The sequence below is a fragment of the Dasypus novemcinctus genome, chromosome 26 (assembly GCF_030445035.2).
Source record: "Dasypus novemcinctus isolate mDasNov1 chromosome 26, mDasNov1.1.hap2, whole genome shotgun sequence".
Lineage (NCBI taxonomy): Eukaryota > Metazoa > Chordata > Mammalia > Cingulata > Dasypodidae > Dasypus > Dasypus novemcinctus.
Genome location: NC_080698.1, coordinates 9,536,420 through 9,553,164, shown reverse-complemented (window position 1 = coordinate 9,553,164; position 16,745 = coordinate 9,536,420). Strand labels below are relative to the sequence as shown.

At 49.8% G+C, this 16,745-nt stretch overlaps 1 protein-coding gene and 1 pseudogene across 3 annotated transcripts in view; one reads left to right on the top strand and one right to left on the bottom strand.

The window, feature by feature from the left end:
- PFKFB4 (6-phosphofructo-2-kinase/fructose-2,6-biphosphatase 4) overlaps positions 1 to 16,745 on the top strand; it is a 54,054-nt gene that overhangs the window by 34,440 nt on the left and 2,869 nt on the right. For all 3 annotated transcript variants that reach the window (XM_058288475.1, XM_058288473.2, XM_058288472.1), the window contains 4 exons: positions 13,060 to 13,164; positions 14,648 to 14,777; positions 14,885 to 14,947; positions 15,733 to 15,797. In XM_058288475.1, the coding sequence (XP_058144458.1) occupies positions 13,060 to 13,164; positions 14,648 to 14,777; positions 14,885 to 14,947; positions 15,733 to 15,797 (363 nt within the window). The remainder of the gene's footprint in view (positions 1 to 13,059; positions 13,165 to 14,647; positions 14,778 to 14,884; positions 14,948 to 15,732; positions 15,798 to 16,745) is intronic.
- LOC139437669 (WW domain-binding protein 11 pseudogene) lies at positions 7,505 to 9,590 on the bottom strand (annotated as a pseudogene).

Below are 16,745 nucleotides of genomic sequence, written 5' to 3'. Positions count from 1 at the left end.
AGCTTTGTAGTATGTTTCAAGGTCAGGCATTGAAATTCCTCCCACATTGCTCTTCTTTTCTAGAATGCTTTTGGCTATTTGGGTGCCCTTTCCCTTCCAAATGAATTTGGTAATTACCTGTTCTATTTCTGTAAAGTTGGCTGTTGGAATTTGATTGGTAATTGCATTGAATCTATAAAATCAGTTTGGGTAGGATTGACTTCTTCACAGTATTTAGTCTTCCAATCCATGAACATGAAGTGTCTTTGCATTTGCTTAGGTCTGTACTGATTTCTTTTAGCATCGTTTTGTAGTTTCTGCATATTGGTTCTGTACCTCTTTGGTTAAATTGATTCTGAGGTATTTGAGTCTTTTTGTTGCTATTGTAAATGGAAATTTTCTCCTGAATTTAACCTCAGATTGTTCAATACCAATGTACAGAAATATTACTGATTTTTGTGTTTTGTTCTTCTTTTCTTGGCACTTTGCTGAACTTGTTTATTAGCTCAAGTAGCTTTGTAGTAGACAAATTTTCTAAATATAGGATCATGTCATCCACAAATAGTGAGAGTTTTACTTCCTCTTATTTGGATACCTTTCTTTTTTTCTTTCTTTCTTTCTTGTGTAATTGCTCTAGCTAGAATTTCTAGCACAATGTTGAATGACAGTGGTGACAGCGGGCATCCTTGTCTTGTTCCCAATCTTAGAGGGAAAGCTTTCAGCCTTTCCCCATTGAGTGTGATGTTGGCTGTGGGTTTTTCGTATATGCCCTATATCAAATTGAGGAATTTTCCTTCTATTCCTATCTTTTGATGTGTTTTTAACAAAAAAAATGATGCTTGATTTTGTCAAATGCCTTTTCTGCATCGATTGAGATGATCATGTGGTTTTTTTTCTTTCAATTTGTTAATGTGGTATATTACATTGATTGTTTTTCTTATGTTGAACCAGCCTTGCATACTTGGAATAAATCCCATTTAGTCATAATGTTGAAGTCTTTTGATATGTTGTTGGATTCGATTTACAAGAGTTTTGTTGAGAATTTTTGCATCTGTGTTCATTAGAGAGATTGGTCTGTAATTTTCTTGTGTCTTTATCTGGCTTTGGTATTAGGGTGATGTTGGCCTCATAAAATGTGCTGGGTGATTTTTCCTCCTCTTCAGTGTTTTAGAAGAGTTTAAACAGGATTGGTGTTAATTCTTCTTGAAATGCTTGATAAAATTCACCTGTGAAGCCATCTGGTCCTGGTCTTTTCCTTACTGGAAGATTTTTGATGATGGGTTCAATTTCTTGATATGTGATTTGTTTGTTAAGTTCTTGTATTTCACAACAGTGTAGGTTGTGCATTTCTAGGAATTTGTCCATTTCATCTAGGTTGTCTAGTTTGTTGGCATACGGTTTCTCATAATATCCTCTTATCCTTTTTATTTCTGTGGGTTCAGTCATACATAACTTTGCCCCTTTCATTTCTGATTTTATTTATTTGCACCTTCTCTCTTTTTATTCTTTGCTAGTCTAGCTAGGGGTTTGTCAATTTTATTGATCTCAAAGAGCCAACTTTTGGTTTTGTTGATTTTCTCTATTTTGTGTGTGTGTGTTATTATTGTTCACAATTTCATTTATTTCTGCCTAATCTTTATTATTTCTTTCCTTCTGCTTGCTTTGGGAATGAATTGGTGTTCTTTCTCTAGTTCCTCCAGTTGTTCAGTTATATCTTTAATTTTAGTCTTTCTTCTTTTTTAATATAGGCATTTAGGGCTATAAATTTCCCTCTCAGGACTTTGCTGTATCCCATAAGTTTTGATGAGTTGTGTTGTCATTTTCATTCATCTCAATGTATTTACTAATTTCACTTACAGTTTCTCCTTTGACCTACTGATTATTTAAGAGTGTGTTGTTCAGCCTCCTCACATTTGTGTATTTATCTCTTTCCTGTTATTGATTTCCAGTTTCATTCTTCTATGGCCTGAGAAGGTGCTTTGTATAATTTCACTCTTTTTATATTATTGAGACTTGCATTGTGACCTAATGTGGTCTAACCTGGATAAGATCCATGAGCACTTTAAAAGAATGTATAACCCGCTGAGTTTGGGTGCAACATTCTGTATATACAGAACAATGTCTGCTAGGTCTAGCTCGTTTACCATATTGTTCAAGTTCTCTTTCCTTGTTGATCTTCCATATAGTTCTATCTAATGATGTGAGTGGGGTGTTAAAGTTTCCAACAATTACTGTAGAGATGTCTATTTTTCCCTTCAGTTTTGCTAGAGTTTGCCTCATGTATTTTGGGGCACCCTGGTTAGGTGCATAGGTATTTATGACTGTTACGTCTTCCTGGTGGATTGTCCCTTTTATTAATATATAATGGCCTTTTGTATCTCATAACATTTTTGCATTTAAAATCTGTTTTGTCTGATATTAGTAGAGCTACCCTTGCTATTTTTTTGGTTACTGTTTGTGTGGAATGTATTTTTCCAACCTTTCACTTTGAGCCAGTTTGTATCCCTGGGTCTAAAGTGGATCTCTGGTAGGCAGCATATGGATGACTCGTGTTTTTATCCGTTTTGTCAGCCTATATTGTTTGGGGAGTGTACCAGTTTGATATGGTTATGAATTCCAGAGAGAGATATTGGATTATGTTTGTAATCTGATCTATACCTGGACCTGATTGAGTTATGATTAGGGCTTTAATTGGGCCATGTCATTAGGGCAGATAAAATGCATGGCAAAGGACAGAGTTGCGGGTTTCTGATGTTGGAGTTTTGATGTTGGAGTTTGATCCTGAAGTCTTAAGCTGGAGCCCCAGGGAAAGATACAAAGCTTTTCACCTGATAGTCTACAGCTGACCTTGTGGAGGGAACAGAGGAGCTGAGCCCAAAGGAACCCAGAAAGCCTGAACCCTCACAGACGTCAGCAGCCATCTTGCTCCAACATGTGGAAATAGACTTTAGTGAGGGAAGTAACTTATGCTTTATGGCCTGGTAACTGTAAAGTCCTACCCCAAGTAAATACCCTTTATAACGCCCAGCAGATTTCTGGTATTTTGCATCAGCACCCCTTTGGCTGGCTAATACAGGGAGTTTAATCCATTCACATTCAATGATATTACTGTAAATACATTATTTACTTCCACCATTTTATTGTTTAGTTTCATATGTCACATCTCATTTTTGTCTGTCATTTTACTCTTTTGTTTATCCTTTCTGCTGTTCTTTCCTCCAAGCCTCCAATCCTCCAAGCCTCTCCCTTTATCTTTTTCTTTCAGGCTGTAAGGCTTCCTTTAATATTTCCTGCAAAGATAGATTTTTAAAAATAAATTCTCTTAGTTTCTGTTTGCGAATATTTTAAATTCAGCGCCATATTTGAAAGACAGTTTTGCTGGATAAAGAATTCTCAGCTGGCAGTTTTCCTCTTTCAATATCCTAATTGTTGCCTTCTTGTGTCCATGGTTTCTGATGAGAAATCCTCATTATGTCCTTTTTATTTTTTAATTTTTTGATTTTTAAAAATTTTAGGTCGTGGGGCCAGGATTGAACCCTGGACCTTGTATGGGGGAAGCTGATGCTCAAGCACCATGCCACATTGGCTCCTCTGAGTTGGTTTTTCCCCTCGTTTGCTTGTTGTTTATTTTTTGGACGTACTGGGGACTGGTGCCCTCCCATGTGGGAAGCAGATGCTCAACCAGTCAGGCCACGTCTGCTCCCCACACTAAGTCTTACTGGGCATCCCTTGCATGTGCTGGTTTGCTTCTCCCTTGCTGCTCTCAGAATTTTCTCTTTATCTTTGGCATTTGATTGAGTAATATGTGTCTTGAAGTAGGTCTATTTGCATTTATTCTGATTGGAGTATGCTGTGCTTCTGCAATGTGAGAGTTCATTTCTTTTGTAAGAGTTGGAAAATTTTGCCAGATAAAGAGTTCTCAGATGGCAATTTTTCTCTCTAAATATCCTAATTATATAATACCACTGTCTTCTTACCTTTGTGGTACCTGATGAGAAATGATACTAAGTCTTACTGGATGTCCCTTATATGTGATGGTTTGTTTCTCCTTTGCGGCTCACAGAATTTTCTCTTTATCTTTGATGTTTGACTTTCTGGGTCGTATGTGTCTCAGAGTTGGTCTATTTGAATTTATTTATTCTGTTTGGGGTTCGCTGCACTTCTTGGACTTGTAAATTCATTTCTTTCATGAGAGTTGGGAAATTCTCAGTCATTATTTCCTGAAATAATCCTTCTGCCCCTTTTCCCTTCTGTTCTCTTTCTGGCACTCCCGTGACATGTATGTTGTTGCATTTTGTGTTATCATTGAACTCCCTGAGTCCCTGCTCAATTTTTTCCATTCTTTTCTATCCCTGGACTTTTCTCTCTCTTATTTCAGCTGTTCTGTCTTTGGTATCACTTATTTTTTCTTCTATTATTTCAGGTCTGCTGTTTATGCCTCTCGTGTTTTTCATCTCACCTATTGTCTTTCATCGCATGAGCTCTGTTACTTTTCTTTTTTTAAAGATTTATTTATTTATTTATCCACATACACTCCCGCCCTGTTGTCTGCTCTCTGTGTCCATTTGCTGTGTGTTCTTCTGTGTCTGCTTGTATTCTCATTAGGTGGCTTTGGGAACCAATCCTGGGATCTTCTGGAGTGGGATAGAGGAGATCATTCTCTTGTACCACCTCAGCGCCTAGGTCTGCTGCATCTCTCATTGTCTTTCCTCTGTGTCTCTTTTTGTTGCGTCATCTTGCTGCACCAGCTCTCCACATGGGCCAGCACTCTGCTTGGGCCAGCTCTCTGCATGGGTCAGCTTGCCTTCACCAGGTGGCCCTGGGTATTACACCCTGGACTTCCTATATGGTACACAGGAGCCCAGTCACTTCAGCTACATCCACTTCCCTCTGTTACTTTCCTATTTAGGTTTTACATTCTCCTTTGTGCTCACTCAGTGTCTTCTTGATGTCCTTTATCTCTTTAGCCATATTGTCTTTCAACTCATTAATTTGATTTTGGAAATTTGTGTGCATCTTGTTGATTAGTTGTCTCAAAACTTGTGTCTTTTCTGGGCATTGATACATTCCTTTTCTTGGGGTGTTTCTTCTGTTTTCTTAGTATGGCTTGTAATTTTTTCTGATGTCTAGGCATCTGATCAGGATGGTGAAATTACTCAGATGCTCAATTTCTCTTGCATAGGGATTTAGTGGTGGGAGGCTGCGTGTTACTGCTGCTCCTTGATTCCTGGTTCAGTCTGTTCTGGGTCTTTAGGATTGTCCCTGTTTGTTGCTCAGATCTAGTCCCTGGTCCCAGTAATGGGTTGCAGAGCACTTCCTAGGGCGTTGAGGAGGGAGTTAAGGCTGGAAAAAGCCTCTCCTACTTTTTGCTTTTAATTTTCTCAAGTGCACTTCCTTGGTCTGCTAGCAGAGGCACTCTTTGACAGTCCTCTCAGTTCAAAGCCTTGTCAGAGTGTGTTTGCTGCTGTGACACAGACTGGATCAAGGTGATAGAAGATCCTGCCTGGAGGCTAAGAGCCTTGTAATTCAAACTTTCTCAGAGGCAGTTCTCCCACCTTTGCTGGTAGCCCCTTCCTTTTCCAGAGTAGGAAATAATTCCACTCCCCTCTGTGTTCTCAACAACTAGTGCTGGTCAGGAGAGAGGAAATTGAGAGGGTGGCATCTCTTTCATCCAGTGCTGACTCCTAAGGCAAGCAAAGGTGTGACTCCCCCGCGCCATCCCCCGCACGGGCCTGGAAGGGCTTGTAGGACACAGCAGACCAAATTTGTTGGCCAAAAGCTGAGTCAGCCTTAGGATGCCTCCCTCTGTCCCCCTTTCCTGGGGAGGTGGATCCCCGGGGCCCCCTTTGTCTGTAGCTGCTGGCCCTGGACCCTGAAAATTCAAGTGTTTATATAGGTGGGGGAGGGTGCTGGCAGTTACAGCTACAGTTTTTTGTTTGTTTTTTTAATTTATTTTTATTTATTTCTCTCTCCTTCCCCCCAACCCTGTTGTCTGTTCTCTGTGTCCATTCACTGTGTGTTCTTCTGTGTCCGCTTGTATTCTCGTCAGCAGCACCGCGAATCTATCTTTTTGTTGCGTCATCTTGCTGCGTCAGCTCTCTGTGTGTGCGGTGCCACTCCTGGGCCAGCTGTGCTTTTTTCACGCAAGGTGGCTCTCTTTACAGGGCACGCTCCTTGTGTGTGGAGCTCCCCTATGCAGGGGACATTCTTGCATGGCACGGCACTCCTTGTGCACGTCAGCACTGCATGTGGGCCAGCTCCACATAGGTCAGGAGGCCCTGGGTTTGAACCCTGGACCTCCCATGTGGTAGACGGATGCTCTAACCATTGAGCCAGGTCTGCTTCCCACAACTGCAGTTTTTAACTCACAGTTTTGCCATCGTGATTCCTTTCCTGTGTCCCTCTTCTCTCTTCTGGTCAGTGTCCAGCCTTCCCCTGGTGTCCTAAATCCTAGAAGATTTATTTTTCCAGGGCATTTCTGCCTGTCCTCTAGCTATTTTCTGGGAGAGAAGAGAGTCCTGTGTCTTTCTCTCACTTTCTTGATAGTGTGTTTTTGTTTTCTTTTGTTTTGTTTTGGTGTAGAATGTTTATTTTTTCCATGAAACACTCAGAAGTTTTTGTCATTGGGAAATAATTTTAATCAAAGAATTGTACATTTTCTTCCCATGAGTCCTGCTTTGTATTAGGAAATGACATTGTGATCCATTTCACTACAAGTAAAATATTACAAAGTATTTACAAGAAAATATTTAAAATAACTCGAACACAAAAGCCAAGATGGGGTGAAAGAAACCATATCCTCAGCAGTTTCTACTCCGTGCCTATAGCACACAAGAGAAGAGAGTGAAAACTAGGGAAACGGACTTGGTCCAGTGGTTAGGGCATCCGTCCACCACATGGGAGGTCCGCGGTTCAAACCCTGGGCCTCCTTGACCCGTGTGCAGCTGGCCCATGTGCAGTGCTGATGTGCGCAAGGAGTGCCATGCCACGCAGGGGTGTCCCCTGCATAGGGGAGCCCCACGCGCAAGGAGTGCTCCCCATAAGGAGAGCTGCCCAGGGCAAAAGAAAGTGCAGCGTGCCCAGGAATGGCACCACCCACACGGAGAGCTGACACAAGATGACTCAGCAAAAAGCGCACAGATTTCCATGCCGCTGACAACAACAGAAGTGGACAAAGGAACATGACACAGCAAAGAGACACAGAGAACAGATACCTGGGGGGAGTCGGGGAGAAATAAATAAATAAATAAATAAATCTTGAAAAAAAAAACACAAACAAAAAGAGATTGAAAACTTAAGTAACTAAGATCCCCTGGTCATATGTTTCAAAAGAATTGGAGAAGGAGAAGAAATGGAATGGAAATGGTGATATGGACGGGAATGGATGTTAGCAGCACGGCTTCAGTAATCCATGTATTCTGAAATAAATACTCTCTCTTATAGGCAGTACATTCCGACCAATGCTAAACTTAAGGATAGTCTTTGCTCTGAAATTAGAAAATACCCTGAGAGAAAAGTAGCTCTTTCACCTATCCTTCATAAGAGCCTCTTTCTCCATGAGCCAGTGGCGTGACCAGAGGCCTGTAGTGGCATCTAATGCCATCACCACAGCCCTTCTGTCTCTTTCATTCACATCACCCTTAATTTGCACTGAGATAGAAACAGACCCAGATGTGGGACCTGCTTGTGCAGGAGGCACAGCCCGAGTCGTCCTGACTTTCTTTGGGGCCTAGCAGCAGCACCGTTATTCTCCCGATGTACCCTCAGTGCAGTGGGCACAAATCGAGTCATCTCCAGCTTAGGGTCAGTGATCCGTGGCTTGGCACAGCTGGTTGCTGTGGCTTTCTTCTCAGTGGCGGCTGCAGTGGTATCATCCGCCTTGGGTAGCCGAATCAAATTGGGTGGGGCGCTTAAAACCCCGGGTTTCGGCGAGGGAGCTGGTGGGAAAAGCCCAGGTGGGGCAGGTCCAAGTGGAGGCACCAAAGGTGGGCGCATCGTGCCAGGACGAGGTGCAGGGCTTCCCGGAGGTGCAGGGGAAGCCATGGCGGAGGTCCCCAAGGAGGAGGGCCAGGAGGTAGACCTGGAGGGGGCACTGGGGGGAGGGTCGGGGGCTGGCCTGGGGGTGGTCCTGGAGGCAGAAGTCAGGGTAAAGGCCCTTGGAGTCCTGGAGTGGCCCAGGTGGCCCTGAGGTGGTTCAGGTGGTGGTCCCTGAGAGGGTGGTCCTGGCCTGGGAGGTGCTTGACTCTGAGAAGGAAGAACAGACTGCGGGGGGCCTGCTGCCGTGAAGAAGCTGTGGATGCGCCATCAGAAAGGGGTTCTTCTTTACGCTGTTTTTATGATGCTTTTCTGCTTCAGAATCATCTTCACCATCATTCTCTGAAAATTCCTCTACTTCTCATCCCTCCTCTGGGATTTCCTGACCTGCCATTCGAAGTGTCCTGGCTTGAAGAGCAGCCAGTTCCTTCATGCTCTTCTTTTTTTCTGCCCTTGATTTTCCAGGCATATCTTCATGTCGTACACTCATACCTGACTGTTTTTCTTCATTGTTGTCTCTCGCTATGATCATGGTGCACAGATTCATCCCGCTCACTGCCTCCGTCTGATCTGTCCGTGTCGCTCTCATCCGCGCTGTCATCAGGTGTAACCTGATCCATAGCTTCAGGGTGGCCGTCCTCCTCACTGGGCTGGAGACATCCCCGTCATGACCTTGCTGAGTAAGGTCAGGGCGATAGAACGTGTCTTCATCCTGCCTGCGAGGAGGAAGATCTAAGGCCAAGTCCATTTTATGGCCATACACCTGAAGACTGGAGGGAGAGGTAGACTGGGGGGAGGGCTAGGAGGTTTTCCGCCAGGCGGCAACCTGGCGCCACGTCCAAGAAAAGGAAGTGTAGAAACTGCCTGGGCTGGAGGGCCATCGCCTGAAGTTCTTGAGGATGGAAGGTGGCCGGGCGCCAGGAAGTGGAATGTCCTGGGTCAGGATGTTGGAAGGAGCAGGAGGCATATCTGGCAGAGGGATCCTTCCACCTTCCACATGCTGAGCATTCTTTTTTTAAAAATTTTTTTAAATTTAAAAAATTTATTTCTCTTCCCTACCCCCCCACCCCGGTTGTCTGTTCTCTGTGTCTATTTGCTACGTCTTCTAATTTGTCCGCTTCTGTTGTTGTCAGTGGCACGGGAATCTGTGTTTCTTTTTGTTGCGTCATCTTGTTGTGTCAGCTCTCCGTGCGTGTGGCGCCGTTCCTGGGCAGGCTGCACTTTCTTTTGCACTGGGCGGCTCTCCTTACCGGGCGCACTCCTTGTGCATGGGGCTCCCCTACCCGGGGGACACCCATGCATGGCACAGCACTCCTTGTGTGCATCAGCACTGTGCATGGGCCAGCTCCACATGGGTCAAGGAGGCCCAGGGTTTGAACTGCGGACCTCCCATGTGGTAGACGGACGCCCTAACCACTGGGCCAAGTCCACTTCCCTATGCTGAGCAGTCTTGACAATATCAAAATATTGGCTGAGTTGAGCCCTCTTCTGTTCATATTCTACTGCTTTCTCAATTCTTTGTAAATATCTGGATTCTCTTTTTCATACAGTTGTAGAATACGTTCAAAAGTGTCATGCAATGTTTTATTTATTTTTGTATTTTAACTGTTTTAATTGGGCAATATTGTGACATTAAATATATGGACAATATTGTGTAATTTCTACCACTTTCTCTTTCCAGAATACTTGCATCATCCCAAATCAGAACTCATGCTTATTTAGCAATAACTCCCAATTCCCCCCTCCCCTCAACCCTGCTAACCATTATTCTGCTGCTTGTCTCTATAAGTTGCTTATTCTAGGTATTTGTATAATAGAAATCATACAGTATTTTTCCTTTTGTGTTTGGATTTGTATTAGTCAGCCAAAGGGGTGCTGATGCAAAATACCAGAAATCTGTTGGCTTTAATATAAAAGGTATTTATTTGGGGTAGAAGCTTACAGTTACCAGGCCATAAAGCATAAGTCTGCTGCCATGTGTTGGAGCAAGATGGCTGCCCGCATCTGCAAGGGTTCATGCTGCCTGGGTTCCTCTCTTCCCAGCGCTCATTCCTCTCCAGGCTCTGCTGTTCTGTTCTCTCCCGTGTGTTTACTTTCTGGGCTCCAGAAAGCTTAAAACTCCAACTTCCCCTCTCTGCGGTACAGTTTTTCTGTGAGTCCCTGCCCTCTAGCAGGCACTCAACATCCTACTGACGTGGCCCAATCAAAGCCTTAATCATTACTTAATCTAGAGAAAGTGAAACCTCTGAATCCAATATAATCTAATATGCCCAGAGCATAAGACCAGTACCATACATAATCCAATATCTATTTTTGGAATTCATAAACAGTATCAAACTGTTATGGATTGCTTCATTTAACATGTCTTCATTTCTTTTCTTTAAGCACTTCATTTCTTTTTCTAGCTGAATAATATCCCATTCTATAGATATTCCTCTTGCTTATCTGCTCTTGTTGATGGACTGGGGTTGCTTTCCCAGTAGCCCAGGGGTTATATGGAGTGAGAACAAGGAAAGCTGGGAGCTAAGCTGGGATTTGCAAGATCATAAACCTGTTTCTTTGAAGTTACTGATAGTAGCAGGAGTGGTTCTAGTACAGGTAGCTATCATGCTTAGGAATGCGCACACGCACATTTTTTTTTTAAGGTTTATTTTTATTTATTTCTCTCCCTTTCCTCCACCCCATTGTCTTCTCTCTCTTCATTGGCTGTGTGTTCTTCTGCATCCGCTTGCATTAGCCTGAGCAACGGGGAAACTGCATCTCCTTTTTGTTGTGTTATCTTGCTGATCAGCTCTCTGTGTGTGTGGCACCATTCCTGGGCAGGCTGCACTTACTTCATGTGAGGCAGCTCTACTTGCAGGGCGCACTTCTTGCGTGAGGCACCCCTTCGCGGGGACACCCCTGCGTGGCACGGCACTCCTTGCTCATATCAGCACCGCGCGTGGGCCAGCTCATCACATGGGTCAGGAGGTCCTGGGGAGCGAACCCTGGACCCTCCATATGGTGGACAGACGCTCTGTCAGTTGAGCCAGGTCCGCTTCCCCACATGCATTTTAAGATGCTTCTGGGGGCGGGGGTCCTCTTATCTAGGAATTTATCGCTTCTCCAGCTAATGCCCTCATATTCCACCCCTCAAAAAGCCTACTCTTGGAAGCGGATGTGGCTCAAGTGGTTTAGTGCTTGCTTCCTACATGCGAGGACCCAGGTTCAGTTCCTGGTGCCTCCTAAAAACAAAAAAACATACTAGCAAACAATGAAACAACCAACTCAGGGAAGCTGATGTGGCTCAGTGGTAGAGCAGTGGCTTCTGACATACAAGGTCCAGGGTTCAATCCATGGTCCCAGTACACTCCCCCCCAACACACACGTAACAAAAACAGAAAATCCCCTCTTACATTGTACATTCCCGTCTTCCGCGAATATTCTTGAACCCTGGGTTTGAACCCTGGACCCCCCATGTGGAAGGCGGACGCTCTATCAGTTTAGCCAAATCCGCTTCTTGGACTGTTGGGTTTTGAATCATGTCCCCCAACAGAGTCATCATCCTGTGGGTTCAAGCTTATTTGTAAATAGGACCTTTGATAATGTTATTTAAGGTGTACCCAAACTAAATAAGGGGCATTAATCAAATATAGCAGAAATCTTTATAACCAAAGGAAATTGGACACACAATGAGAAACTATGGGAAGAGCAAGAAATCAGAAATCACCGGAACCTGGAGGAGAAAGGAGAAAACACCACCAGGTGCATTACCACATGACAGAAAAACCAAGGAACCCCAAGGATTGCCAGCCAGAAGATCGTGACCCCGGGAATAAGCAAGCATTCCAGCCTCTGAAACTGTGGGCCAGCCAATTCCTGTTGTCAAGCCAACCCATTGTGTGGTGTTTGTGTTAGCAGCTAGGAAACTGACACGAGTCAGTTTCTGTAATTGTGTTTCTGGGAATTTGTCCATTTCCTCTGAATTACCTGTGCTGACACACAGTTGTGCTGGTATTCCCTTACAACCACTTTATTTCCATGAGCTTGTTAGTCAGGGCCCCTCTTTCCCTCCCCACTTTAGGGATTAAAATCTTGTCTCTCTTTTTCACCTCATCAGTCTCGCTAAAAGTTTGTCTATTTTGTTGATCTTTTCAAAAGAACCAATATTTTTTTTTCTTTAAGATTTATTTGTTTCTCTCCCCTTCCGCCCGCCCGTTGTCTGCTCTCCGTGTTGACTTGCTGTGTGTTCTTCTGTGTCCGCTTGCACCCTCGGTGGCACCGGGAAACTGTGTCTCTTTCTGGTCGTGTCATCTTGCTGCGTCAGCTCTCCTTGTGTGCGATGCCACTCCTGGGCAGGCTGCGCTTTTTTTCACGCAGGGCAGCTCTTCTTGCAGGGTGCCCTCCTTGTGCGTGGGGCACCCACCCGCTGGGGCGCCCGTGTGTGGTACAGCACTCCTTGTGTGTGGCAGCTCTGCGTGTGGGCCAGCTCGCCACACGGGTCAGGAGGCCCTGGGGATGGAATCCTGGACCCTCCCATATGGTAGGCGGAGGCTCGTATCAGTTGAGCCACGTCCACTTCCCCCCATTTTTAATTTCATCAATTTTCTCTGTTGTTCTAATCTCTTTGTCATTAATTTCAGCTCTAATCTTTTATTATTTCCTTCCTTCTGCTTGCTTTGGGTTTAGTTTGCTCTTCTTTTTTCTAGTATTGTTAGGTGTAAGGTTAGGTTATAGACTTGAGGCCTTTTCTTTTTGATATAAGCATCTAAAGCTATAAATTTTCCTCTTTATCTTTCCTTTTTAAAGAGACAACTTTGCCCTAAGCAAAGGCAGACCAGCAACTTTTTATCTAGGGCGGTTTGTTGCTTCTTCCTCTCCCTGGCTGGAGGCTTGAGCCATGGAAGGACTGACATGGGTCCGTTGGTGTATCTTCGCAGCCTCCTTACAGCGGCGTGCGTGGAGAGGACGCGGTCGCTCTCACCGGCTCTCGGGGAGGGGGCCCCCCGCGGCCCCACCCCTCCACCGCGGGCTGACGGGAGGCCTGACACTGCGCTGTCTCCCCAGGGCGTCTGTGAGGAAATGACCTACGAGGAAATTCAGGACCACTACCCGCTGGAGTTTGCCCTGCGGGACCAGGACAAGTACCGGTACCGGTACCCCAAGGGGGAGGTAGGTGACGGCCTGCTTCCTCCTCGGGCGCTCAGCACAGGGGCCCTGGCCCCACAGCCCAGCCCCGGGTCTCAGCTCAGTCCCTCCTTGGTGGCGGCGGGGGGACGTGCTGACCCTGAGGCCTGTCGGGCGCGCCCCCAGCCCCGTCTTCCCCCTTCCCGGGCTGGAGATCCTGGAGGGTGCTGGCTCTGCAGGACTCAGTGCTCCCAGGACCCTCGCAGGTGGCCCCCAGGCCGGCCCCTTGCGGAGGGAGTAGTCAGCCCTCCCCGGGGTGCACAAGTGGCCGGGAGTCGGGGACACCTGACCAGGCTGAGACTGGTCTGAGCGCGCCCTCTCGGCGCTCCCCCCTTGTCCTCTCTGTGGTCTCTGAGGACCTTGCCCAGATGGGTCACGGCCACCGCAGCCACCTGCCCTCATGCCCGGCCGTCAGCCCAGGTCACGGGTCAGAAAGTGGGGCCCATCTTTGACACCTGCCTCTCCCTCCACACCCAGGAGACGGCCCGGGGCATGGCCAGATAGAAAGAGCCTCAGGGCTCGGGGACGCCGTGCCCCAGCCCTGAGAGGCCAGGCCAGGCTGCAGAGAGCAGGGGTAGTGCGCAGGCTGCTGGGGCCACAGCTGACACTCTCATGGGCACTTGGAGCCGTGAGGGTGGCACCCAGAGCTGGCCGCCTCCCTTCCACACGCACACACCCAGGTGCCACGTTCACGGGCTCCTCGGGTTCTTCCCAGGAGCGCGTGGCCCTGGGTAACCGATGATTCCTCAGTGTGCGGCGAGTTCAGATTAGACTCGACCCAGGTAACAGGAAAAGGAAGCCAAGCAGCTGGCTGCTCAAACTCGAGAATACAGGAAAACCAACACACACACACACACACACAGGAAGATTGTGGTTACCGAAAGCACTGATCTAGGGTTTTCCCGGCAGTGCCAGCGGTCAGGCAGACCATCCGTGAGTACCGCTGCCCGGTCGAAGCCGGGGGAAGGCGGCGCGGGCTGCTGGCCCCTTTCCTGAAGGACGGCCCCTCGCTCCCCGTGTGCAGGGACCCGGGGTGGGCAGCCTGTGGGGCTGGTCCCGGGGCCTCAGGTGCTCCTGCCGGGTCCACGTCCAGGCAGCTCCAGGGGCCTTTGCTCGCCCCTGTCCGCTGCCCCTTCTGCCCACTCCCTCTTTTGTGGGCTGGGGGGCAGCAGGGTCTTTGTCACCCACCACCAGCCGCTGGCACCTGAACTCCAGCCTCTGAGGCTGGGCAGGCCCGCGAAGGGCCCCATGGGTGGAGCATGGAGGTGGCCCGTGGGGAGGAGGCCAGGCCCTGGGCTGGGGGCTCCTTTCCCAGCCCCCTCCCCAAACAGAACGTGTCACTGTTGGAGACCTGCGGGCCAGGCCCAGCGCTCGTCCTGGGAGGCGTTCCAGGGGTGGGGTGGCCCTCTCCCTGGGTAGCGTCCCTCCTGCTCCCTGGACCTGAGGCACCGTCCCCTGTCCCCGGCAGTCCTACGAGGACCTGGTCCAGCGCCTGGAGCCCGTCATCATGGAGCTGGAGCGGCAGGAGAACGTGCTGGTCATCTGCCACCAGGCTGTGATGCGCTGCCTCCTGGCTTACTTCCTTGACAAGGCAGCAGGTGCAGGCCCTGTCCCCGGGGAGGCAGGCTGTGCGCGGGGGTGGGGGGCTGCCAGCAGGGGTGGGCATGGCTTTCCTGAGTGACGACTGCCCTGTCTGTCTCCACAGAGCAGCTGCCCTACCTCAAATGTCCACTGCACACAGTCTTGAAGCTGACCCCCGTGGCTTACGGTAAGGAAGCTTCTAGCACTTTGGCCTTGGGGGTGCCATGACCTTGCCTCTTTACAGGACTCCATGATTTTCCGCAAATCCCTTGAAAATCCCATGGCATGCCCACTCCTCTCCCCGCCCATACCTTTCTCAAGTTTTTAAAGGTTGCCTTGGGGACTACATGGGGCCACAGGGAGCCTCCCCCAGTGACCCCTCGTCCACCCTCACCCACCCTTTTCCTGCTTCCTGCTAAAGCCCGCACAGCTCCCCGGCCACCAGGGCCAGGACCTGGAAACGTTCTGGGTGTGGAGGTAGACCCCCAGCTCTGCCCCCACCCTGCCGGCTGCAAGACGTCGGGCAGTGCCCGCCCGCCCGCCTGCCGGGCCCTCGGCCCCTTGCCTCTTTAGCACGGTCTACAGGGCGCTCCCTCCAGCGGTTGTGCCGCGGGCTCGGGGGGAATGGCTCTAACCTCAGTGGCAGCCGAGGCCATCGACGCGTGGCAATCCCCTCATCCGCCTTTGCCCCGAGAGCCTGCTGCGGTGCCAGCGGTTGATTCGGCCTCGTGGGGCAGGGGTGCAGCAGGGGTGCCGGGGGGTCGTGCCGTCCCCCCTGGGACCTCGGGGCGGCCGCAGGTGGCTGTGCGGGCAGCGGCGTGGGAGTCGTTGTGGTCCCTCCCGGGGCCGCCTAGAGCTGCCCCGTGCCCTGTGCCCCAGGCCTCCTCCCGGAGAAGTCCCCCCCCCCCGCCCGCCCCGAGGCTCCAGCGGCCTTTCGGGAGGTGGACTGGGCTTGCGCCTTCCCCTTGGCAGGTTGTAAGGTGGAGTCCATCTTCCTGAACGTGGCGGCTGTGAACACGCACCGGGATCGGCCTCAGGTAGGCCTGGGGGTCACTGCCGGGGTGGCGGGCCCCTTCCCGGGGGGCCGGACACGGTGCCTTCCAGGCCCAGGCCCGCCCGGCTCAGCAGGCTCTGCGCCTCCTGGGGTGGGTGGGCCCTGGGTGGGGCCCTGGCGGGGCCGGGCGGGGGGCAGCTCCCGAGCTGGCTGTGCCGGTGCCCGGCACTCGAGGGGCCCCGGGGCTGCGGGCAGCCCCACCGCGGAGGTCTGCGCTGAGCAGCGGGGTTCCAGAGGGGAGGGGGTGGGTGGGCATTCTCCCGTGTCCCGTCCTCCAGGTCTCACGGGCACCTTTCCCAACTCGAGCACCCTTAAAATTTACAGCCAGAATTGCTGTCGGAACAGGGCCCCGAGCCAGGCGCCCCCCCACCGTGTAAGACCGGCTTGCCGCTCTGAGTCCCCCCAGGGCCTGTTGAAGGGGGACGCCCCCTGCAGCGGTGCCTGGCCCCTCGGCTGCCCTGTGGCCCCTCTTGCACACGGGTTACCGCCCCCCCGAGGCTGAGGGCGGGGCTGCCCCTTGCAGGACCCAGAGTCCAGTGCACAGGGAAGGCCCCCGGCCCTCCGTCGCGCCTGCTGCCACGCGTGATGGGGCGCCCCTGCCGAGGGCGCAGGCCTCAGGCTGGCCCGGGCCGTCCGGCCTTGCTGGCCAGGTGCCCCTGCTTGCAGCCCCTCGACCTCCAGCCTCACACTCAGAGGAGCTGGACGTGTCCTGTTCCTTCCCAGGAGCAGGCAGCACTCCTCCGATCGCCCGGGTCCGCCCGGCGCCCACAGGTCCTGGGGAAGGCTGGTCCTAACAGGCCCCTCTCTGCCGAGCAGAGCCCAGTGTCGGCGCCCAGCACTGGCGTGGGATGGCAAGAGGCTCCCGGGCAGGCAGGCGGCACCGCGGGCACACAGGGCGGGAAGAGGCGGGCATGAGGCCGGGTTCACCACC